Raw genomic sequence first — 25,222 nt, forward strand, 5'->3', positions numbered from 1 at the left:
TAGGCAGTTCAGCAGCTGGTTCTGCCGCTTTGGTAACTGACTGCTGCTTTATCCCCAATGGCGGGGCCTGGCTGATGGAGAGTCACCTGGCATTAGAGCATCAACTCTGAGTCTGAGTGGGTCTGCCAAGCAGAGCTGTCTCTCACCAAACTCTTAGCGGACCGTACAGCCCCTGTGCCTTGGCACTGCCAGCCCTGTCCCTTGTTGACCTGACCCCTGGTGCCGCCCTTCGGCCCCAGCAGCAGCCTCCTTTCCCCATCCCTCACCACACCCCTGAGTCACCAGTCTGGGTTTGCCCAGCTCCAGGGCTTCTGGCAGCCTTTCTGGAGAGGCGCAAGGCAGGCCCCAGCCTGCCAGGCCTATGGCACCCTCTGGGCATGTGCCCGGCCCATGTGTTCCCCCAGGGAAGAGATGGATGACTGTTGCACAGATCTAATGTGGCTCATTCAGTGACTGCCCTGGAAGAGAGAGGGTAGGCGACTGGCTCTCAGTGCCTGTTGGGAGTCCAGGGAGTCTCCACGGGGTAGCTAATGGGCTGCCAGTGGGTCTCGCTGGGCTTTAGTCTGAACTGACCTCTGAGCTTCTAGAGAAGGCCCTGGTTCTTCGGCATCTCTGACAGTGAGCTGGAGGGAGCGGGGGATCCAGGGAGGGCACTGAAGATAAGGCCGGTAGGTGCCAACAGGTGGGTGGTGAGGAATGGCAGCCAGCCCCCTGCAGCTGGTCTAGATCCTGGAGGCTGCAATGTTTCTTTTTAAAGTTCTTTCCTTTTATTTGAAAGCAGAGACAGAGACAGTTTTTCCATCTCAATTGCCTGCAACAGATGGGGCTGAGCCAGGCTAAACCCAGAAGCCCAGAACTCCACTTGGGTCTCCCACCTGGGTAATAGGGACCCAAGTACTTGGGCTGTCATCTGCTGCCCTCAGCTGTGCGCATGAGCAAGAAGCTGGATTGGGTGCAGAGTGGGTGGCCCCGGAACCCAGGTACTTGGACATGGAATGCAGGAGACCTACACAGTACCTTAACCATTGCACCATCCACCCATCTTGGAAGCCATGGGCATCCCCACAGAGGAGCTGGGGTGCAGTGGGAGAGGGTGGGCTGCAAAGGATCCCAGGCGAGGCTTGGGCCTCCAGCTCTAGAACCTAAAGCTCCGTGACCACGTCCACCACTCCCACCCCTAAACTAAGCCCTTCCTCCTCATTTCTCCTCTTCTCCAAGAAGCTTCCGGAAGGGAGATTGTTCAGTGGCATCTTCACTATCTCCCCTGATACTCCTTCCTCTGTCCACTGCCATCTGTCTCACTCCATCACAGCCCACCTAGCAACCCCTTCCAACTTTCTCCCTCCTGGGCCTTCCCGGAACTGCTGGACTGGGGACCACCCGCTCCAGCCCTCTTTTTGGCTTTCTTTGGCTTCTGCTCACTAGCCAGCCCCACTTGCTCATCTGCCTCCTCTCCCAAGAGTGCCTCTCTCTTCTGGCATGCGGTGGCCTCACCCAGTGGCTGATGGGAGAATCAGAAAACGCCCCCTCTAATCCTGGTGTGGCCCTGATCTCTTGACACCTACACTCCAATGCCTCCTGACCTTTTTGCCGGATGTGCCACTGGCTCCGCCAACTCCACATGGAATTCTTTGCCGCCCACACAAACCTGCTCCCGCCCCAGAGTCCCCCCTATCCCATGTGCATCTGTTGCCAGCTCCCCTGCCAAGGCTGGAGCCAACATGCTATTCTGAACCCTCTGACCAGGGCCTGGCCATTGCATACTTCCTTCTTAACATCCCACTTCCCTCCCTGCCACTGGGTGAACCAGCACCCAGCATCTCATGTTCCTTCCTCATTCCAAGCACGTGCTTGCTCAGACCTCAGTAGGTCTCCATTCAGTCTTGGCTGGACCTCGGGTGTTCCCCATCACAAACTTCTTGTTATCGATGCTGCCCACACTGGGGGTCCTTGTGACCCCTAGCTAGAACCCTGGCTCCAGCCAGTTCTGCCCAGCTCTGTTCCCTACCCACAACCCATCTGCTCCTTGTTGCAGGCTCACCTCAAGCACCTCCCCCTACTGGGCCCTCCCTGGTTCCTCCCTCGAGGAACCCAAGTGCCCCATGGATACTCTTGCACCCCAATCCACCTTGCTTCCTAGTGATTCTTACTGGAAACACACTTCAGTCCAGGATGGGGATCTTGCTTAGGTTACCTGATAAAGACAAAGGAGTTTTGGTGCTGCATGGTAAGGGGAGTGGGGAGCTACATTAATTGCTTTGGTGGGGGGGAATCCTGTTTTTGATAACTGACTCAGTTTCCTCTACTTGATCCTCAGGCTGTGGAAGACACCCGTGGCACCTGGCGATCACCTTTCCCTGCCACAAAGCTAGGCCAGTTGGAACCAGGTCACCCGGAGTCTGCTGTTGGAATGAGGAGGGTTGAGGCTGGCTCTGTCCCACAACCTTGCACTTGAAGCCGGGCAACTCCCTGGCCACCCTGTGTCCGTGGGGGCAGTAGGCGATGACAGGAGAACCCAGCCCTGTGGCCGGGTCCAGCTATGCCTGGAGTCAGCGTTGCCTGAGGTTTTCATTTCCCAGCAACCACAAGTTCCCTTGGGCTGTCTCCATCTTCTGGAGCTAAGACTGCTAACGGAAGGGTCCCAGGGGCAGTGTCGGGACTCCTGGCATCCTTTTCCAGGAGGCAACACTGCAGAGTGAGCGGCAGCCTTTGCAGGCATCCCGGGGTCGGGAGGGCAATGAGAACCATCTGGCCCTTGAATGGGCGCCTGGGCCCTGGGGTACAGCTGGCCCTGGAAGGTGGATGCTGAACCCCATCCCAAGGGCTTCTCCTGGGGAGCCTCGGACCTCTGCTGGAGGAAGCCAAGGCACCCCCAAATTCTGTGAGACATTAGAGTGTGGGAGGTGGTGGGAGCAGCCGCAGCCCACCTCCCCGAAGGGCCCTTAGGGAATGTTGCTGGAATAGCTGGAGCAGGGATTGCTGGGAAGGGAGTGCAGGGATTGGGAAGTGCCTGGATGCTGTGGGAAGAGTGCCCTGGGAGGGGTGAGGGGTGGGAACTGGAATGTTCCTGAATGTTCTTCTTCCTTTCAGGGCCTTGGGCAAACATCCCCGTGGGGCTGGAATGGGTAGGTGCTGCAGTGGCAACAATGCAGGAAGTGGGAATTAGTGTGGAAAATGCTGGCTGCCAAGTGCCTGGGAGGCCTCACTTTGGGTGTGGGGAGAGTGAGGGCTGGTCAGGGTCTGATGAGGGTACGGTGAACACAGGTTCCCACTCCCATGGAACTTGGGGACAGCCAGGGCAGGTGGAGGGCTGAGGGTAGGGCTAGGGTGGCTGGGATGCTTCAACAGGAGGGCAGAGGTGAGAGTGTGTTGGGGGGAGGAAGGGTAATGTGGGGGTGGAGGAGAGCAGAGCAGGAGGCCGAAACAGGGGCCCACCTTGCCTCAGCTCTCCTGTAGCCAGATGTCTGGGGCCCAGCCTTGTCCTCTGGCCTTCTGCCCACCGGCTGCCACCAAGCCAAGAGGAATCTGTTTTGCGTTATCAGAGGAGCTGCCTCCCTTAGGTATATGGTCACCAGGCCCCAGCCTGGAGCATCCTGGGAAGTGACCCCAGCACAGGCCCGCTCTCCCTCCCCCTAGAACATGCACACGTGCACACACACACACACACACACACACACACACACACACGGGGTGGGGACTGGGGGAAGCTGCAGGCTCAGCGTGTCCCTCTCCTTCACCTTCACCTGCCCTGCCTCAGTTTCTCTGCCCTGCAGTGATGGGTCTACAGCCGAAAACAGAGAAACCCTCAAGGCTCAAGGTCTGAACTGAGAGCAGAGAGGCTGTGGCGGGTGACCCTGGAGAGCAGGGGGCAACTACAGACCTCAGGCCCACCGGGACAGATGATCTGCATGGGGCAGGGGTCACCAGGAAGTCCCCTCCAACAATCACACCTCTGCTCTAGGAGCCACAAATTCCTGTAGTGGCCACCAGTCCCCAGGGCTACTGAAACTTGGACAGTGGCTGGTCCAAACTGGCATGTGTCGGAAGAATCAAAAGACACACTGGCATTTGGAAAGAAACTTGGTAGTACAAAAAGATTCTAGTTACTTACTTTAAACTGTAAAACTAATTTTTAAAATAGTGATTATATGTTGAAATAATATTGTAGATGGATCGGCTGAATTAAAAAAAAAAAAAATTAGTAAGACCCGGCGTGGTAGTCTAGCAGCTAAAGTCTCGCCTTGTACATGCAAGGATCCCACATGGGCGCCGGTTTTAATCCCAGCAGCTCCACTTCCCATCCAGTTCCCTGCTTGTGGCCTGAGAAAGCAGCTGAGGATGGCCCTGGGGATCTTGCACCCATGTGGGAGACCCGGAAGATATTCTGGTCTCCTGTCTCCAGATTGGCTCAGCTCTGGCCGTTGCAGCCACTTGGGGAATGAATCATCAGACAGAAGATCTTCCTCTCTGTCTCTTCCCCTCTCTGTATATGTGACTTTGTAACAAAAACAAATAAATCTTTTTTAAAAAATTAGTAAGTGGGGCTGGCTTTGTGAGGCAGCTGGTTAAGCTGCGCTGCTTATAACCTTGGCATCCCATGTGAGCGCCCATTCAAGTCCTGGCTGCTCCTCTTCCAGTCCAGCTCCCTGCCGCCCTGCTGGGGAGGCAGCAGAAGACGGCCCAAGTGCTCAGGCCCCCCACCCACTCAGGAGACCCAGATGGAGTCCCAAGTTGCCTGGTCCGTCTCCAGCCTTGTGACCATTTAGAGAATGAATCAGCAAAAGAAAGATAGTCTTTCCTCACCCTCCCCCATAGTAATTCTACCTTTCAAATAAATAAATCTTTTTTAAAAAAAAAATAAGAAAAGTATATTCACCTGTTTCTTTCACTTGTATAATGTGTCTGCTAAAAAAAATTGAGAATGGCAATGTTGCTGATGTTGCATTTCCAAGGCACCGGGGGTCTTCAGGGCTCATTTATTCAACACAATTTTATTGAGTGCCAGCTACCTGCCAGGCGAGGCGTGAAGGATTAGAAGGTGAGCAAAAACAGAGCCTGTCTTTGGTTTCCTGGAGTTTGCGGTAATCAAATAATCACTCGGATGGCAGCTGAATTGCCAAGAGACTGAGTGCTCTGATGTGGAGGGGCAGAGCAGGCTGCTGCCGGAGCTGAATGGAGGAACTGACTGGGGTCCGGCACTCAAGCAAAGGCTGGTGGAGGCAGCATGGCAGGGCCATGTTAAGGGTGGGAGAGGCAGGAGGATATTTAGAAAGGAAAAGCAGAGGGTTTCTGCCCACTGCAGGGAGGGGTGCACAGGAAACCAACGGAGCAAGATTCCCATGTCTGCCAGGAGCACTTGGCCAGTGTAGCCACTGCCTGACCCTGCCCGCACCCCCAGCATCACACCTGTTGGGAGCAGCTCAGAGCCCCCTCTTCTGAGCTCTTCTCACCATCCTGCTGCTCTCTCCTTGATGTTTGGCCTATCCTGTCCCATCTTGCCTCGTGGTCACCCTCCTACACACACACATGCACACGCACACGTATACACACCTATTCTGCAGCCAGAACTGGTGTCACCCGAAATACAGATCTACTGACAGCACCCAAGATTCTCAAAACAGAGTCCAGACCTTTCAGCAAGGCTCCTCCTGAGCCACCCTCCTCTCCACTCTGCTGTCCTCCCTCCCAGTTACCCCCACCCCACCCTGCCCAGTGCTCTGGCCTCTCGACCTCCAGAGGCCTTTGCTCAGAACCTCTCCTCCCCTGGCCTGCTAATTCCACTCTCCTTACAGGCTCAGCTCACTGTCACTTCTTTGAGAAACCTTTCCTGGTGCCTGGCATGAGCGAGTTCATACCAGGACACCCCACTAGCACCCCAACTGACCTGGCAATGCCCAGGGGCCAGAGCCCTCCTGCCCTCAACACTGCCCCCTGCAGGCAGGCCTGTGCTCTCTCGTTGGTATCTCAGGACAGCCACTGAATCTCCCAAGCCTGGCCTGAGGCTCACTTAAGGAAAAGACAGCACTCCCCCAACAGAATGGGGGCTCCCTTAGCCGGGATTACTGCCTTCCCAAATCAAATGAGAAGGACCCCCCCAAGTCTGGGATCATGGTGGGGTATCTCAACACACAGACTGGCACTCCATCACTCGAGGTGCTTTCCAAAGTCTGGGATCAGTTCTCCCCTCTTCTTCCCACAGTCCCCACAGCTTCCTCCCACCCCTTGTCTCACTCTTGGCTGGGGCCCCACTGGCCCTTCTCCCTGGTCCTGGCGCTCACACAGCCTCCCCCTTCCTGGGAAGAACAAGCCTCCCCCAGCCATTCCCCAATGACCATGAATCCATCTCACCAGAACACCTACCCTGGCCACCAGCAGGACTTGGTGGCTAAGACCACCAGTATGGGCAGCCTCAAGAGAGAGATGGAGAGGCACAAGCTTGGGCCAGGCAGGTCTCCCAATTCAGGCTGGCAGGAGCCTAAGTTAAGATCTGCCCACCAGAGCTCCAAGGGAGGGGCCTCCTCCTTGCCTAACTGCAAGCTGGGCCAGCGAGACTCCTGCCAGGCCATCTGGAGTCAGCGCTGTGTGTGTGTGTGCGCACACGTGTGCATGTGTCCCAGGCCATGTGGGTGGCAGGGAGTCTGCGGGGTTGTGACCTCGCCCTCCTAGCAACCCTCTGGCTCCCTTGTGGTCAGTCTCACTCTTGACATCTGGTCAAGTTCACAGCTGGCCAGCTTCCTGCGTGGCCGTTTTCACTTTCCCTCTCCCAGATCTGGGGGCAAGAGGCCTCCGCTTCTTCTCTGCCCCGGCATTCCGTGGCCACACATGTGAACTTGCTGGCTTTCTGCTAAAACCGTCTTTGTTTCAGAGAAGAAAAATAGGACAGGAATTCACCAAGTTGGAGACTTGGGTAACACACACACACCCCTCAATCCACGAGTATTTCCAGAAAATCTCTTGGCACGATTTTTCTTTCTTTGCTATTTAATGTTCATCACTTATGATTTATGTGTAGGTTTCAGGAGGGCCCAAGAAAAGATTACACAGAATGCAGAGGTCAGGGCAGGGCTGATGGGGAAGGTAACGGGGGTCTGGAGCTTACAGCCCTCAGCTGGCGGGGTGGGGGGAGGGAGGTGGCCAAGAGGGTTCCATCTCAGCCGAGAGGGAGATAGGAAGGACCCCAAAACAGAACACATGCTCAGACATACCTACAGTCCCCCAACCTGCACCCCACGTGCTGGGGAGGAAAATAAATACACCCAGGCTCCATCCCACTCCCCAGGTGCATGGGGGAGGAGGGGCCAGCAGGTGAGTTTCCTCCTCTCCATCCTAGGTTGGGGGCAACGGAACGCCTTCTAGGTGCAGCGCTACAAGACCCCTGCATAGGTTGGGTGTGCGCCTCATCGGGGGCGCCTTCTCACTAAATACAGGGGCAGCCCACTCAGTCCAACATCAAGCAAAGCAGAACAGGCCAGGAATGGGCCGGCAATGCCCCTCAGAGTCCTCACGGCTCTTTTCTGGCTGAGCTTAGGGCAAGTCGGTCCCTCGCAGGTCCCCTAGGGACAGCCAGAACTGGCTCCTGGCCGCATCCCTCACTCAGTCCCTTCCTGCTACATTTTCACACTGGCTCACACCTGTCTTCAGCACAGGTTTGAGGGCCTAGCCGTTCTCATGCTTGCAGAGGTGGGGAGGGGAGCCTGGAGTGTGGAGCATTCCTCCACGTGCAGGTTCTTGGAACACAGATACCGCCGCTGCCGGCTCAAGCCCCAGTAGCCCGAGACCTGCCAAACCTCGGGGCAAGGGAAGACAGCCGGCCAGCTCGGAACTCAGTTCCCTCCCAGGCATCTTTGGAAGCTGCCCCAGGAAGGATCTCATGAAGAAAAGCGTGTGTGTGTGTGTGTGTGTGTGTGTGTGTGTGTGTGTGTGTGTGTGTAGGATGGAATAGGGAGTCCTTAGTCCCTGACTCCTAGGGCTGATTCTAGGGGTCAAGGTCAGCTCCAGATCTGTGCTGAGGCTGCAGGTGCCACACTGATGTGCCTAACACAGATGGGGGACAGGCAAGAGAAGAGCAGCACCCTCTTCCCCAAGCCCCAAACCTGACTTTGCCATGATGGATGGATGGATGGATGGATGGATGGAGCAGGCCACGGGCAATCAGCCTATGTCTGCAGCGGTCTAAGACAGTGGAGGAAGGCATTGCCCAAAACATCACTTTGCTTGCCTCCTCAGCCCTCAAGCAAACCTGAGGCCTCTCACATAGAGGAAGATACCAGCCCACGCTTGCCTCCCCTATTGCTGGGCACCTTTGGGCAATTCACGGCCTCTCTCTGGGCCTCACTGTCCTGTGTGTAGGAGTGGGGTGACTTGGTTTTCAGAACCCCTTGCAACTCAGGTCTCTGCTCCTCTCCAGCTCCAGCCCCAGCCAGAGGGGCAAGGAGAGCCCAGGGAATTTGTTGCGGGGGCGGGGACACTAAAGGAGGGTTTAGGCCCCTGCGCTCCATGCTCCCTGGTCCCCAAGTTCACAGTGTCAAGTCCATGGCTCTGTTCCTTGGGCCCTCCTTCTGAGTTTCGAGGGCTTGTCACCACCACCACCCTCAACCATTGCTGGCATCAGTCCTGGGAAAGGACACCAGCAGTGTGGAGCTAAGGGAAGAGGTGTCCTGGGGTACAGGGGGCAGGGGTGGGGGCAAGCAGCAGTGAGGGGACACGTCTCAACCACTGCAAGGGAGCAGGATAAGAAGCAAGGGGGCTACAAAAGGGGAGCAGCAACAGGGCTGGGGCCTGGGAACCCCACACTCCGAGGCCTTGCCTAAGGAGAGCTGGGCTCTGGTGGCTGGCTCACCCCGGGGTGGGGTATGAGGGGCGGGCTCCTGGGGATTGGCTGGAGCATCTCTCATTGGCGCGTAGGGGTGCGGCAGGGGCTCCCCAGGGCAGCGGCGGCGGCTCACACTGGGGACGTGGCTGTAGACTCACTGCACAGGCTCTCCACGATGTCAGCTCGCTGGATGCGGCGCAGTGCAGCCAGGAGGGCATCCAGTGTGGCGCTGTCCTGGGCAGCCCAGCTGGCCATCAGGGCGTGGGCAGGATAAGCCTCATGCGTGAAGGAGTCTATGTGCTCAGGTGGGTAACCCAGCTCGCCTGCCAGGTGCCGCCAGGTGTCCCCCGCCGAACCGTCAAGCAGCTTCTCTACCTCCTCGCGCTTGGCAGGTGGCAGGCTGCTGTAAAGGCCTCCGTCACCCTTCAGGGCTGCTGAAAAACCGGAAGACATCAGCACCCATGCAGCCCCTTCCCCCACAGCAGGGGGTGGGGAATACAGGAGAAACAGAAGCAGGTCCTGCGTGGGGGTGGGGGTCAAAGCTGTGGAGGGGCCCTGGGGCTTGCTGACTCATTGTCCCTCCTTCACTGGCACTGTCTCAGCTGCTAGGGCTCCCAGCAGTTAATCAAGGCAGAGGAGGAGATGGGGCTGCTCAGGCCAGGCACCTGCTGCCACGGCTGTGGCCAGGCTGGGGGCCACTGATTAGGGCACAGACTTCTTGCGGTCCCCAGAAATGCAGGGTAGGAGGCAAATTGCAGCTACTTCGGGTAGTAATTAGTCCCCAGGGAGGACAATTAGCTTGATGAGCCTGGAAGCTCTGATTTGTAAAAGTCTCCACTTCCCCATATTCCCCTGGAAAGCCCAAGTCTTTCCTACCCCCTCACCGCAGGGGAGCCGCCCTTTTCCCCCAGTCCCATCCTGGTCACACCTGCCTCCCTCTCAGGTCCCATCCTCCCCCGCCCTCAGTGTCCAGGCTTCCAGGTGCTCACCCTGGGCAGAGGCTGTCTGCGTGTGCGGCTGCTGGTCATGCAGGCTCTGACTGTCCACGGAGATGCCGCTGTCACTGTGCAGTTTTTCTCCCTCAGGTGGGGGCGTCTGGTTCACGGGGCGGCTGTCGGCTCCTTGCTTGCTCTGCTTACAGCTGTTCCACCTGCAGCAGGGCACAGGCCTAGTCAATGGAGGGACCTGGGCTTCAACAACGAGCACATGGGAGGGGCCCAACTAGCGCTCCAGCTCAGGATCAAAGGTGTCTGTTTCTTTAACTGTCCACGGCCTGCCTGACAGGACACTTTACCAGCGCTGGGTAGACATTTATGAGATGAATAGCACACACATAAATGAGCTCCCAGGAATGCCGCTTTCCTGGGTCTACCCTCTTAAAATACTACCACATGTGAGCCGTCACATATACAAGGATTTCCTCTGCAATTATAAGCAATAACAAAAAGCTGAACTCAAGCCAAATGTCCATCCACAGGGGACTGACTAAACAAACATGGATGCATGCACATCCATCAAGGAGTGGCTTCCAGTGCTTAGCTGGTCTGGACATCCTGAGCCCCTCCAGGATGATGCAGTGGAGAAGAGAGGGGCCGGACAGGTATGGTGTAGAGCTTCACAAAAACCCGTGTGCTTAGGTGTCATTATGAGAAGTTTTATATACATAGGTTTATTTCACAAATCCACAGCAAATGCTTGGAAAAGGAAGCGTCCAGACTTTTCAAGAGGGGGAGGATGGCGGAGATGAAAGGGGTTTTTAGGTTCTGCTTTGGAAGACGTCTTGTTTGCATTTTCTTAAACAAGCCTGGATTACTTTGATGATTAAAAAAATAATAATAATGGAAGATGCATTTAAAACTTGAAAGTGCACGCTCGAATAAGAGTTCCTGCACGCTCGGGATTCCTGCAAGTGGAGGCCACTGGATCCCAATGTGACGTGGGTGGGGGAGGGAACTCTGGGGGCAATGGGGCAATGGCTGTCAGGGAGAGGGGGAGGTTGGTGACACTACAGGCAGGAAGATGAGGGGAGAGGCGGGGAGGGAAGGGAACATGGGAGCAGGCAAAGGCTGAGCTGGGACAGGTCAGGTACCTTGCCACCTGCTGACCCCCTATGCCCTGGAACAGGGCAGAGAGAGGTGGAGCTTGGTTTGGGATCTAACGGGTGTGCATGCTTTCAGGTCAAAGTCAGAGCAAGGTGCCTCTGGAGGGCACACATGCCCCCTCTCACCTCTTGAAGGCGATGTAGGCCACAAGGCCAACGACCACAGCAGCCAGAATGGAGCAGTAGACCGGGATGAGGCTGTCGGCAGTGCCCCGGGTCACCACGGGCTGGGAGCTGCCCATTACGGTGGTCACCACATCCGCTGCTGTGCTGGCCAGCAGCTCTTGTTCCGGAGGTCCCTCAGGCGCCTGGGTGCTGGGGGCCATGCTGTCCGAGCCCTCCGGGGGCGGGGACCGTGTCATCCACCGGCCAGGAATCTCTGGGAGAAAGCCACAGGAGTGAAGGTCCATCCCTCCTCTGTCCCTCCTGGCCTTGGCTGCTTCTATGTCCAACTGTTATGCCCAGGGCTATGTGTATGATGGGAGGATAGTGGAAAAGCAGGACCTCTACTTCCCCGTCTGTAGAATGGGAATATTCGATGGTTTCTAAAGTCTTCCTTTGATTGCCAATCGGGGTCTAAATTCTATTCTGCCTTCCTCTGGAAACCCGGAGGCCTGGTTCAAATACATAGAAGCTTTGCCCTTGAGAAGTCCCAAACTGGAGTCACTCTGGTTGCCCACTCTAAGTCATTCACACTCACCAGAGGTGCTTTCCCCATGCCACCTCCTCAAGAGCTGGCATCAATCCCAGTTCCTGTCTTTGATGCCCCAGGCTCCAGCCTCCAGCTGAAGGTGCAGTGGGTGGCTGGCTTGCTTGTTCTTCCAGGCAGTCTTGGCCAGCCATCAGATTACTTCCTGCCCTGCTTGGTCCAAGCCTGATCCTGCCACTCAGGGAAGCCCGAGTTTGAGCCCTGCTTACAGAAAGCAGAGGAAGGTGGGGAGAGGCCTCACAAGGCAGGTACTGCCCACAGCCTCAGGGGAAGGCAGACTGTACCTGGCCACCCACCTAGACCCTCTGGTGCCAGCTTGGCATTGCCAGTCTCCCTGGCAGAGACCCCAATACCTCCTGGCACCAGCAGGTGGGTTTTCCATCTGCCCCTGAGATGGGGCCAGTGCTGGAGGGAGGCAGGGAGCGGGGTGTGGGCTCTGGCTGGCCTGGGGGTGCTTGTCTGGGCAAAGCTGCCTATCCCATCCATCCTCGCTTCCCACGCCTGGGGCAGGCAGGGACAGCAGACAGAACATGCCAAAGGGGTGATGGGGAGGGCAGCATGCTCTCCAGCTCTGCTCCACCCAGTCCTCTGCCCACCCAGGTTGGAGCCTGAGTGGCCCACTGGCCTTGAGGCCTCCTCCTGCGTTCAAGATGAGAATGCTTCAAAGGCCCCCATTTTCAGCACCCTCCAAAGGAGAAAGGTCTCCAGATGTGAAGCTGGACTCCATCTGGATGGCACTGGGGAGGGGGCCACCATCTGCCGCCCATCCTCCCCTCCCCTTTGTCCTGGGGAGACGGGGGAGACACAGCACTGTCTCCTGGCGACCTCATTCCTGGCCCTGGATTAGGGAGAGTCTTTATGGGGTTCTGCTAGTGGACAGGGCAAGCTGGGGGCTGCCAGAGCTGAAGGTTGAGGGTGTAGCATAGGTCAATTCAGACCACCCAGCCCACAGGCTGATGAGGGGTGTGGAGGAGAGGGTGTCTGCCCTGGGGCAGGAAAGTGAGAGAGGGCACAGGGACAAGTCAGACCAGTGCGCCTGCTTCATCCTGCCACCCCCTCTGATGCGGGCTGGGATGAGACCCAGATGTGGTGACGTCCACTCGCATTCCAGCCCGCTAAGCCCCTGGCAGGTCCTGACAGCCGTTTTCCGGAACGGGAGCTGTATGACTTGGAGATAGGAGGAGAAACCTGGTGACCCCTTCCTGAGCCTGAATTTCACTGGTGGGGGGTTGGTAAGGGATGGAGGGTGGGAGGCGGGGGTGGCCCTCAGCCCTGAAATGGGTAAGTCACCATGTTGACACCTGGAATGTATCCACAGGAAAGCCGGTGCCCCAAAATAAGGATCAGATTCTATTTCCTGAAGGGGTCCCTGGGCCCCAGCTGGCCCCCAGAGCTGACATTTTAACCCCTTAGGGGCTGGAGCTGAATGGGGAGCAAGAACAGGGCAAACACAGCCCCTGGTGGGGGGTCGGGGATGAAGGGGGGCACACTACTCCTTCAGGGTAGGCTGGGTGAGTGGGGTGGCACCTGCAAGGCACCCAGGAACTCCCCAAAGGCAAGGCCCTCTCCTCCCTTGAAGCTGCCTTCCTCGGCTCTCATCACTCCCCTGACCAAGGCCCACACCACTCCACTTAGACTCGTCCAGTCTTGCCCCGTGCCTGCTGCCTGGCTGCAGGGATCCCTCCCAGTTCCACCTTGTGCCTACCTCCCGGGCCCCAGGCAGTCACCCCGGAACCTCCCCATCCTCCCCTGCTTCTCTACTTTCACACACCTGGCCTCCACCCAGCATCAGAGTCTCCTCTGCCTGCCCTGAGCCTCCAGGCTCAGATCCCAGGGCTTGGAGAGCACGCATGAGTGTGTGTATGGGGCGGGGGGGTGGGGTGGGGGGGCGTATCAGCCCTGGGGCACCCCAGGACAGGGGAGGGGAAGGGGCACGGCTGATGGAAGGTGGAGGCTGTGCTGTCTTAGTCAGCGTGGGGGTTTCCAAAGTTCCCTCTGCTGGGTGAGATCTTGGGCCCATCTCTGGCATGTTTTTCTCCTGTCAAACTGGGTGCTTCCTGTAGGAGGTGCTGCATTACCTGGCTCAGTAGGAGCCCGAGGCCAGGGGTTGATAGAAGGTTGATTGGCAACCTCTCCTTGCTGGGGGAAAGCCCACCTGCCTAACCGCTAGCTGAGACCCAAACAGTCCTGCGTCCTTGTTCGTCTCACGCATCTGCTGGAGTCCCTGTGCCCGACTGAGGTGAGCACTCCACACAGGGACTGCCAGCCCTCCATTCAGACCCTCAGCTGCCCCTTGCCAGCCCCAGTATGTGTTCCCTGCCCTGGAGAACCAAGGGGACCACGTGGCACCCACACTGGGGACAGGTGCAGAGATGGAGGGGACAGTGGATTCCCTGGTAAAACCTCAGAACCAAGGAGTCCTACCAACCCCTCAGTCCTCTAGCCCTTCCCCGCTTCGCAGGGCCTGCCTCCAAGGTCCCACAAGTCTTGCTCTGTGTCCTGCAGCCATCTTCTGGCCGCCATCTGCTGCCATCCAATCCCTGGCTGGCAGCTGCGGAGGGAAGGGAGAACTCCTGGGAACCTTAGAGGGCGGGAAAAGGAGCGGGGGTCCTTTGGTGGGCTGGGCTTCCTCCCAGCAAGGACAGAGCCTCAGGGCCAGTGCACCCCCAGCTCTAGGGTCTGAGAGGTGTCCCAATAACCCAGGTGGGATCCGCCCACTGCCCACATCACCACCACCCTGCTCACCCTCACACTCGGCGTCTGCCCAGCGTGTGCACTCGCGTAGCTGGCGCTCAGTGTCTTCACACACGGTGCACGGCAGGCACGGGTCCACGTGGTTGGCCTCATCAGAGTAGGTGCCGTCGGGGCACTCCTCGCACACGGTATTCTGCTTGTCCTGGCAGGAGAACACCAGGCCCGAGCCCGCCTCGCACACCCGACACGCCTCGCAGCGCCCGGTCGCCTCATCTTGGTAGTAGCCGTAGGCGCAGCGACACACGGCATCGTCAGCCTCCACGCACGGCGCCGACATGCTCTGCAGACCCACGCACTCGGTGCACGGCTTGCACGGCTCAGTGGCGCTCACCACGTCGGAGAATGTCACACCTGCAGGCACAGGGCGGGTGGTGGGAACTCTGGGGTCTAGGTGTCGCCTGGGATTTCTTCCCACTCCCGTGGTCCCAGGATCACTGGAGTCTCCAAAGCTGTGACCTGTGGCCAAGACACCCCCACCCTCTTGCAAGGGCCCGGAAGTTCAGGCCTGAGGCTCCCCTGGGGCAGCACAGCTGGTGCCGGTAAATTTCTTGGCAAATGTTCTCCCCTGGTTCTCACAATGAGTAAGGAATAAGCGATCACAGGCTGCACCCAGCCTTCCCCCAGGGGCTGAGCAGGGCTCTGAGCCCAACGCGGCACGCAACCTCTCCTTAGAGCACGCAACCTCTCCCAGTGACTACCCAGAGTACTTCCCCAAGCAGCTGAAGGGCTTGGCCAAGAGGGGGAAGACAGCTGACTCCAGGGGAGCCAGAGAATTCAAGGACAGACGCCCTGCGGGGCCGAGGCTGGAAAGCCACACTCCCTGACCCTTTCAAATGGCACCAAGAGGAGATTCCCAAGCTCCCTCCTGACTCGTGCTTGTAATTAATGAATGCATGTGAGCTCCGGATTGAGGGGAGGGGCAGGAACTCAGAGGGGCTGGACTAGCTTCTCCCTCCCCCTCCCACCCCCCACACACCCTTTTCATATCCAGGGTGGAGGTTGCAGCTGGAATCCCAGAGTGGCCAGCCTTGCTCCCAGGGTAGGTGGAGGTGGACCTGGGAAGGCCCGCCAAGGATAGCAGGCTACCAGTGGGGTCTGGTCCCTCCCTCATCTGCAAGCATGGTGGTTAGGGCAGGAGTGGGATGCTGCAGAGAGAGAGCAGCAGAAATGGGGTGGGGGAAGGGCGGAGCAGCATGAGGAAGGTTTCTGTTTCGAGTCAGCTCTGACAAGAGATTCTGGTTGCCTTCCCAAGAGAACCAGTGGCTCAGAACTCCAAACCTACTTGCACCACTTGCTTGCTATGCGACTCCGAGTGCTGTGCCCCACCTCTCTGAGCCTTATTCTTCTTCTGCAAAGTAGGGACTGCTATCCCCCTTCACAGAGGGAGTGAGAGGAACCAATGAAGTTCAGCTATAATTTTTCTTTTAGATTTATTTATTTTTATTGAAAAGGCAGATATACAGAGAGGAGGAGAGACAGAGAGGAAGATCTTCCGCCCACTGACTCACTGCCAAAGTGGCCACAATGGCTAGAGCTGAGCCAATCTGAAGCCAGGAGCCAGGAGTTTCTTCCGGGTCTCCCACGTGGGTGCAGGATCCTCAAGCTTTGGACTGTCCTCAACTGCTTTCCCAGGCCACAGGCAGAGAGCTGGATGGGAAGTGGAACTGCTGGGATTGGAACCGGCATCCATACGGGATCTCTGCACGTTCAAGGCGAGGACTTTAACCACCGCGCTATCACACCAGGCCCATTCAGCTATAATTTTGACCCTGGGCACAGGATGGCCAGTGTGAATCAGAGTTCAACCACCACATGAGACACCTGCCTCCCAATCCAAATCCCTGCTAATACACTGGGAAGCAGCAGAAGATGCTCCAAGCCCTCAGGTTCCTGCATCCATGTGGGAGACCCGGATGAAACTCCTGACTCCTGCCTTCAGCCTGGCCCAGCCCTGCGGCTGTTATGGACGTGTGGGGAGTGAACCAGCAAATGGTAGATCGATCGATCTCTCTCCATCCCCCTGCTCACCCGCGTCCCTGCAAGTCACTCTGCCTTTCAAATGAATAAATAAATCTTAAAAGGCACTTAGCACACTGCCAGGATCCTTCAGTGGCTGGGCCCCAGGGGAGAGAGTGATGGTGAGTGCCGTGGATTTGGGCTGAGGGTGCAGTCAGAAAACAGCAGGAACTTCCAAGCAAACAGCCGAGGGGGCTTGGCTGGCTGGCCCGGGGTTGAAGAGTGGGTCTGGGGAAGAGAGCCCTCATCATGGGAAAACAGAGAAGGCCCAGGAAACTCCTGGGGGAGGGTTTTAGGTGGTGTGAAAAATGTGGTTGTTTTTGGCAGAGAATAAAGGCAAGAGCTTAATAGGTTTCCTTGTGGAAACATTTTGAGGGTAGAGGCAAAGCCCACTGGGCTCTCCATGCCATAAAGCGGGCTTGTAAAGGCAGCCTGTTAACCCAGCCAGGGGTGGGGAGGGGCCGCAGCAGGGAGGGAGGAGGGGGTAGAGCAGAGAGAGTGGGAAGGAAGGTTCCCCAAACCACACTGGGGCCTGGGGCCGTGTGAGAGTGTCAGGTTGTGGGGGTTCCAGAATGCTGATAGTTGACACATCTGTCCATTGAGACAGACCTTGTTAGAGCAGAGCCAGGGCATGTGGCATCCCTCCATGGGGCAGTGGGGTGAGAGCGTGTTTGGAGCCAACTAGGGAGTCAGGGTTAGTCAAAGGACAGACAGACTGGGGTGTAGAGGGGATGTCCGGACATACGACCAAGCCAGCAGGTGAGTATTGACTTCCATCGCCTACACTCTTATTCCCAGTGGGTTAAAGGATAGCTTCAATAGGGTGTCCAGCAGTCCTCTAAGCGGGCATCAAGTGCCAGGCAGAGGGCAGGGAAATAAAGGCCCTGCTTTAAGGCAGCAGGGGGAGACTGGGCCATGCAGCAAGGCCTGCGACTCCAGACTGCACACAGGATCCAGACCCAGTACAAGGTCGGGGCCAGGAAGCCTGCACTCACCATGCCTATGTATGTACACCCTCCAGTCCAGGGCGGGATTCTTCCCTCCTGGAGGAAACCTTGGGCAGCAATGGCCATGGTACCCTTCCCCCTGCCCCCATGTCACCCCACAGTAAGGATGAGTTCATAGTGTCCCAACCCCTATCCTTGGAAACCTCACTTCCCTGGTCTGCATAAAAACACAAACAAAAACACAGTTGGCCAGGGGGAGGGGTGGCCTCACCCTCACAGGATCCCCCAAGGTCAGTCTCCAGGGCAGCCCGGATTTGATCCGCTCCCCCAAGCCCACGGAAGGTCAGTGGCAATCATTGATTTTGCAGTGGCTATTTTTAGCTGGACTTGGCATCAGCTTCTCTTCCGTACAGAACCACGCCCCTCTTCCCCACGGCTCTCTGCTAGAAACTGGGAGAGAGCACCCCCACGGGGGGGGGGCGGGATTTCCCCATCAGGCTCCCCCTCCTCCATCTGCACCTATCCCTCACCCATTCTCAGATTCTCTGCCCGCAGGCCCACTCTGGGGGCTAAGCTATAGGGTGGGTGGGAGTCCTTGCCTGGAAGCAGAGAATTTAGGACTCTAATGTGCATGTTCTCTACTGCTCATCTCCTGCCAGAATCCCTCCCTTCCCTGCCTCCCCTCACTGCCCGCTCCCCTTTACTCACTGTCCAGGCAGGGTTCACACACAGTCTGGTTGGCTCCGCACGGCTGGGCCACACCCTCGCCCAGGTTGCAGGCTTTGCAGCACTCGCCACCGTGGGTATACAGGTTGGTAGGGCATGCTTCCTTGGCACCTCCGAGGGACACCTGGGTATAGGGCAATCAGAGGGTCAAAATGGCAACAGAAGAGGGAGGGCAGGGATCAGATGCACCCCTCCTAATATCTTTTATTGGAACCACCTGGGCTGGGGTGAACTCAGCAGGCAGGCCTCAGGCACATCAAAGCTGGTGGGGCAGGGGTGGGGGAGTGCGAGACAGGGGAGGGAAGCTGGTGGGGGACAGCATGCTTTGCAGACTGCCAGGTGGGGCCAGGCTAGAGGCTCAGATACTAACCTCCTGCAAATTTCATCTTGGAAATGGCAGCTACCCCCTGGGATCTTCAGGACACACTACATGGGCACAACAGCCTGGGCAGAGCCCAGTGCCTGCTATTCATGAATGGCTGCATAGGATGCAGCCTACACAGCCTACAGAGAGACCAGGGGCCAAGCAGGGCTGAAATCTGGCCCAAAGTCCACTTACTAAGCTTTGCACCTGCAGAACTCCATCTACCCAGAGGCCCTCCAGGTCCTTCATTCCATAGATGAGCATCAAAGGGGGTGTGTCTGGATTCAAGGACTCAGGCAGAGGAATGGGGGCTGGAGTTCAAGCTGACTCTGAATGAGGGGGACAGTGGGGAGGTCCGGCCAGCCTCACCTTCCCTCTCTGTGTCTTCACCTCTCTGCACAGGAAAAGATGGTGACAGACTGGTGCCAGGGCAAGGGAGCAGTCAGGCAGCAAGAGGCTGGAGCCCAGAAAGGGATGCCGAAGTCGGCTGTCACCACCCAGCAGCCCGGCCCCCTAGGGTTTGATTTCCTGGCACCAGCCCTGGAATGAGGGGAAAGCCAAGTCAGATTCCTGCCACTGAAGCTTCTTTCTCATGGATGGAACGATTTAGCACCAGGGTCCCTAGAGGAAGGGGCTGCCGGAGATTTGCTTTATATTTCTGTTCCTTTAAAAAAAAAAAACTTGATGTCTAATAAAACTCCAAAGCCTGCTTAGCTGGTTCCAGACTGTGCAACGCCGCCCCCTCCCCCGCCCCTCCCTGTTTGATGCTGAGCTGTGTGGGTCCTTGGGCCAAGGGACCACTGGAGAGAGCTTTACAAGGTCACAGGAGCATTCATCTGTCTCCGTGTTGGCCAGATCCTGGCCGGACATGTCCTCACCTCCAGTCCTTTCAGAAATCCTGCGTTCCCAGCAGGGCTTGATGGGGAAGAAAAATGGGGAAGCAGGGCAAGGGACACAGTTTGGGTTGAGTTGGGAGGCAGGCTGTAGTCCTCAATTTCCCAGGTAATAGTGGCATAAGGTGCTGGAAACATGTGCAAACCAGCAGCCTTGGGGTTGCAGATGCAGGCTGTGCCCCAGCAGGGGAGGTTCTCCGGAAGGCTCTGTTCTGATCTATTTTCATCCTGCAGGGCTCTGCTTAAACAGCACTTCCTCGAGGAAGTGGTCCTGCTTTCTCCACCCCTCCCAGATGAGGAGATACATTCATTCTCTCTCTCTCTCTCTCTCTCTCTCTCTCTCTCTCTGTCTCCCTTTCTCTCTCTCTGTGTCACACCCACCCTAGTCTCTGCAGCATCCGTGTTGCTACACTGTCAGCTCCCCTCCGCCCTTGCCCCCCATCCTGATATAGAATTTAACAACATGAAGCTACTGTGTGACCTCAGCTAACTGGAACTCTGGGCCTAGGAGTCTGGATAACTTATCTTTCAGGCCAGCACCCACTGGGGGAATGGTGTCTTGTTCTCGGCACGGCGGCTTCAGCTTTGTCTGTCCCTGGGACACACCTGCCTGGTGTCCCTATGCCTCATGTGCAGTTGGAGCCAGACAGTGGAGCTGTGGGCTCTGTATCTCAAATGACCATGCTTTTGTCTTTTTTAATTCTTCTGTTGGCTGCTGTGGAGTTTGCTTCCTGCTCCCTTCCTGTGAAGGTGTCAGCTGTCACTTCTTGCTGGTTGCTGTGTGACCTGGGGCAGTCCCCACCCCATTCCGGAACCCACCAGATCTAATGGCATCTTTAGGTTCCCAGGTGAGCGTCTAGGCTAGAAAGGTGCATCATGGGCACCAGAAAGGGTACATGTGTGAGCTCTGGTGCCTGCCTCCTGAGCTCCAGATCCTGGTCCACCGCCTGCAGCTGGGAGACCTGGGACAGGTTCTGAGTTTCTCTGTGCTTTGGCACCTGCTCTGTAAGGAGCTAGCACAGCTTGGAATCTCTCTTCCATTCCCAAGGTCTGTCTGGATGCCTGTGTGACTTGGGGCAATGTTCCAGTTCATGGAGGTCGGTAGAGGCAGGAGTTCCAGAGAGTTGAGGGGGTCTCTGTGTGGAGCGGATGGGTGGTGTGGCAGCCTGGGCAAGCCCCTTGCTAGAAGCCTTGCTCTCTCTGCCTCAATCTTCAGCCCCCTCCCTGCTATCAAGCCTTGTCAGGGATGTGCCAGCCACATGACTAGCAACCATGAGTGTTCCAGGGGCATTTTATACTTCCCTAGATCCTCAAGTCCTGGAGCTACTAATTTAATGAAATGTATTGTACTTGGAGCAAATTATTTAACTTCCCTTAAACCTCAGCTTTCCAGCTAAAAGCATGGGTTGGGAGCATCCACTGCATGGGGCCGTTTTGAGAGTTAGATGCAAATACTGATGAAGATGTGGGAGATGCTGGTGCACAAGGAAGGGTCTTGTCCTGGGGTCGTAGGGCACAGACCCCAGGCAGGAGGGAGACGGAGTGGCAGAGGCCAACCAGGCCTTGAGGGCTGGCTGAAGTTCAGGCTGATAGTGCCGGAATGACCAGTTGGTCATATGATGCATGCATTTGCATAAGTTTGATTACTCCACACTCGCTCCTCTCAAATTCTAGCAGAATGATTTCACCCCTTTGAAGAAGTTGTGCTATCATTTTTATTTTATTACCGCCAGTCCCAGGCTTTAAAGGAACTAAGATGTTAGGCGAATTTTTAGAGATCTTAATTTGTAATAAATTAGACCAGATGGAAGCCACACTAACACGCTGGGCAGGATCAGAAAGTGAACACGGGGCGGGGTCAGCGCTGACCTCTCCAAGACCCTCCAGCCAAGGGCTCTTTGGACAGCAGGGGCAACCACAGCTGCGGGCGGGGGGGGGATGCTTTTTAAGTGTCTGGGGGGTCTCAGGAGTTCCATGCAAGCATGGCGGGGTTGGGGGCTACTGGTAAATGCCCCCTGCGGCCTGGGATACAAGTAGGGTGGAGAGGGAGAGCCTGCAGTTGATTGTCCGGGGGTGGGTGGGCACAGGCGTGTGCAGGTGTGTGTAGTCCCAGAGGTCCAGGGCTGCAGCTCTCAGCTCACTGGCCAGTGTGCGTCTAGCCACGTCTCCTGGGGAAGATCTTGAAGCGGGAGGAGGAGAGCCCTGCCTAGGCAAGAGAGTCAGCTCCGGGGCCTGCCGCAGGAAGCCTGGTCCCGAGCCTGCAAGTCCGGGCGGTTCTCCCTCCTTCACAGGCGAATAACTCTATCTACTTCCTTCGAGATAACAGAGCAAAGAAGAGCCCAAGAGGTGCGAGCACCCAGCAGCCACACAGGACCTGTATGGTTGCCGCTTCCCCAAGTAGGCGTTTAAGGCAGCCTGGGCTGGGCTGGTGGTGGCGGGGTCCCTTCCCTCCCGGAGCCACTTCCCACCCCGCGCGCCATCACCTCCGTGGCCACGCAGGCCTCGCTGCTCACCCCCGCCCCTCTGCTGCCCAGTGTGCGTCCCTATTAGACGCATTAGCTGGCCCCGAGGCTCCGGTTACAGACGTCTGAATGACAAAGTGCCTCCATTACCGGCGCGACTTGCCCGCCGGACCGCCGCCGGGACGCGCGCTCTGGTTTCAGCGCTCTCGGGAAGACGCTCCGGCGGCGGCGGCGCTGCGCGATGACGGCCGGTCCCGAGCGGCTCCGCGCCGAGACGCAGGCCGAGGCCAAGGCCAAATCCGCAGCGGCAGCCGGCGGTCGATGCTGCGCGGGGTCCACCGTCCCAAGCCCGCCGACGCCACGCTCGCCTCCACTCTGGAACACCTGCTCTCACCCACGCCCTTGCATCTTCGGAGCCCGACGGCAGGCCACCCCGAGCCCGCCTCCATCCCCACCTCCGGTCCACCTCCCACCCACCACGGCCGAGAAGCCGCCCTCGCCCGCCGGTGGTGTTAACTTACACGCGTGGCTGAGCCAAAGGTACTGCCAGCCCCAGCCAGTCGGGCCGAGGTGCGGAGCTGGGCCAGCACCCTCGAGAGTCTCTGCCCAGTCCACTCTCCCGTCCCGCCGTTTGCTCGCTTGCCTCTAGGGGTGCTATGTACCCCGCCCGGTCGTGAAGTGCCCCTCTCACCCGGGGTTGGGACGCCCGGCTGCCAACTTAGGAGGTGGGGGCGGTACTGAGTAGGTGAGAGGCCGTCCAGCCTGAGAATCCTACTCTCAGAGCTAGCCATAAAGTGGGGATTGGTGGCCCCCTCCATGACTTGCAGGCCGGCCACAGGCCGGGTCGTAGTCTTGAAGGTAGGGTAGGAGCCTCTCAGCGCCTCCACACCCCCCAACCTGCCCCGAGATGCTGCCTCGGAGCGCCGGGACTGGGAGTGGGGTGGGGTGGGGGGAAGGTGTATAATCAGCGAGCCCCTCTCGTCCAGAGTCCAGCAGCTTCTACCCAAAGCCGGTCGGGGCGGAGGGGGATGGATCCCAGCCCGCCTAGGCTCGGATGCTGGGAGTGCGTAACTTAATGCGGGCGGTGTGCTGCCCTGGGACGCACTAGGAGCAAGCCCTCGCCCCTGCAGCGCCCTCTGCGGGCTACCTCCCCTCTGCACGGCGCGGCGCTGCGCTCTGACCCGGACGGGCTCCGCCTGGTGCAACACCGTGCGCTCCTCACCCCAGACGCAAGACACCCACTGCGCTCCTGCCCACTGACCGCACCCCGCTTCGGCTGCGAGAGAGCGCGCGTTGGAGGAGCTCGCTGGCTATCGAGGGAACCTGGAAAGTGGCTTCGCCTCGGCGAGGTGGGCGCTCTCTTCCTAGTCCCGGATCTGCAGGCGCAATGCCCGGAAGGGGTGAGGCTACCAGAAAGAGAGCCTGGGTGGGCATGGGACACGTCCTCCGCTCCCTTCTCGCACTACCGCCCTACATGCCCTTTTCGGCCCACTTCTCTTTGGTTTCTGTTTCTCTACCTCTCTCGTCGCTACCCACTATCACTCCCAGTCCCACAACTCTCCCGCTCCCCAAACCGCCTCCCCGACGTCCCCCCCCCATTGTCTAGACGACCCCCATTGTCCGTGCCAGATCCCTTTGCCTCCAGTCCGTCCAACCTCCTCCCATTGTTTCATCCCCACGACTCCCGTCCCCGCCCAGCCCCGCATCTCCAGGGCCCGTTCCACTCCTCCTTCAGGCTCGCCATGGGTCTGTCCCGTGACTCTCAGAGAGCAAGATGCTGGACAGTGGGTGGGGGTCGGAGCAAGTCCCCTTGGGACTCCCGCATGCAGGTGCCTTCCCAAGTACGCCGCTGCGCGAGGCCCCCTTGACCTCCTGAGATCCCTCGCTAAGACCAGCGCCCGTGCACTGGTCTTGCTCACACTGCCTGCAGAAAACCCTAGACGCCCCCCTGTAGATCCGTCCCCCACCCCAGGATCCTGGACCCCATCGCTCCGCTTGAGTTCCTAAGTGGAGACGGCGCCCGGCTCCCCTCAGTTGTTCGGATCCCTCCCGCTGATAACTCACCCCCTGGAACAGTAGCGACAGCAACAGCAGCAGGCGCGATCGGTCCATGGCGCAGCCAGCGGCACCTGTCCCGATCGCCGGCCTCTCGCAGCAGCGCTCGGCTTCAAGCGCGGTCCGCTCTGCTATCGGATAGGGCTGCGCCGTGCTGCGCTCTTCGTGCCCTCCCGCCTGTGCGCTGGAGCTGGCCGAACCTCGGCTCGCTCTGGCTGCTGGCTGAGGGGCTGAGTGAAGCCAGTGCGGCGGCCCCGCCTCCTCCCCGCCCATCCCGCCCACCCCCGGAACCGCGCCCGCCCGCCCCGCCGCCTCGGGGTGGTGGGTAGGGGTAGGATGATGGTGGAGGGGAGAGAGCCGCGCCCGGGCGCCCCGCAGCCGCTTCCCCATGCCCTGGTCCTCGTAGGTTCTCTCCCGCCCCGCCCCGATCCCCAGCACCTGGCCAGTGCAGCTGTGCTGGGGTCCTGGATGCCTTAGATCCAGGGCCCAGGGTGTTCTCGCCCGCGGCTCCGGTTCCCAGGCTACGGCCCTCCTCAGGGTTTTCTCTCTGGCGCATCTGCCTATTACTTCGGCTTCTCTCCAGCGGCGCATCGCTCCCTACCCAGTCCTCCTTCTCAGCTACAGCTCCCACCGCCTCCCTTGCTCTTCACCCCACTCTGTGCCCCGTCCCGCCCCCGCCAGTGTGGGGTGCCCTCGGGGCAAGGACCTATGAGGAAGGGAGAGTGCAGGTTGCCCGGCTGGACGCTATGCAGCGGGACGTTCGGAGTGGAGATGTTTGGAGTGGAGTCTGTGCCCACCGCACTGGAGTCCCTGATCGAGGGTGGGTAGGGGTCACAGGTGTGCACACAGAATACACAGGTGCACCTACCTGTGTATCCCTGCCCTCATGTAGACCTGCACAGTCATACATGAGCGTGAGTGATGTTCAGACACATATGCACCTGCAGCCCCAAGTGCACAGGTACATGTGATCGTGCCTGTGGTGGCTCTCACAGGCACACACACACTAACACACAGAGGCATCCTTAACAATGGACTGCTCTACAACGAGGATTTCCATGAGCTGGTCAGTGCGTGGCAGTGGGCGGTTTTATTTGTTAGCTCAATGATGCACAGGATAGAGCACCATGGAATCAGTTTAACTCAACATTTACCTAAGAACTTGCATTGTGTAAAACACATCCATGTATATATTTTTTTAAAATGCACAGAGGCTGCTCAGTTGGAAGAAAGGCAAGAGATGGAAGGGACGGACTCACTTCCACGTGTCCACTGTGCCCATTGTATAGGCATCCCCAGGACCACAGTGCGCCCGGAGAACCTTGGCAGGTCCAAACCATGGGTCCCACCAATCAGGGGAGTGACAAGCCCTCCACGGCTGAA

The 25,222-nt window shown here is 58.1% G+C and overlaps 1 protein-coding gene across 1 annotated transcript; it reads right to left on the reverse strand.

Moving 5' to 3' along the window:
* Positions 1 to 8,836: 8,836 nt before the first annotated feature.
* Positions 8,837 to 24,046, reverse strand: NGFR (nerve growth factor receptor). Its single transcript, XM_041000764.1, has 6 exons — positions 23,849 to 24,046; positions 18,048 to 18,189; positions 14,368 to 14,727; positions 11,040 to 11,292; positions 9,802 to 9,962; positions 8,837 to 9,243 (listed from the first exon to the last, which is right to left on the reverse strand). The coding sequence occupies exons 1-6, from the start codon at positions 23,894 to 23,896 to the stop codon at positions 8,942 to 8,944; spliced, it is 1,266 nt and encodes a 421-aa protein (XP_040856698.1). The 5' UTR covers positions 23,897 to 24,046; the 3' UTR covers positions 8,837 to 8,941.
* Between the last annotated feature and the right edge of the window lie 1,176 nt (positions 24,047 to 25,222).

The sequence above is a fragment of the Ochotona curzoniae genome, unplaced genomic scaffold, assembly GCF_017591425.1.
Source record: "Ochotona curzoniae isolate NIBS_2020 unplaced genomic scaffold, NIBS_Ocur_1.0 scaffold_2453, whole genome shotgun sequence".
Taxonomy (NCBI): Eukaryota; Metazoa; Chordata; class Mammalia; order Lagomorpha; family Ochotonidae; genus Ochotona; species Ochotona curzoniae.

Excerpts from the sequence above, each read along its gene's own strand:
- NGFR (XM_041000764.1), bottom strand. The coding sequence starts at position 23,896 with ATGGACCGATCGCGCCTGCTGCTGTTGCTGTCGCTACTGTTCCAGGGG. Across the intron at positions 9,963-11,039 it reads GCCTACATCGCCTTCAAGAG|GTGGAACAGCTGTAAGCAGA; the intron begins GTGAGAGGGGGC and ends GCCCTGCTGCAG. Across the intron at positions 9,244-9,801 it reads GCAGACAGCCTCTGCCCAGG|CCCTGAAGGGTGACGGAGGC; the intron begins GTGAGCACCTGG and ends GTTTTTCAGCAG.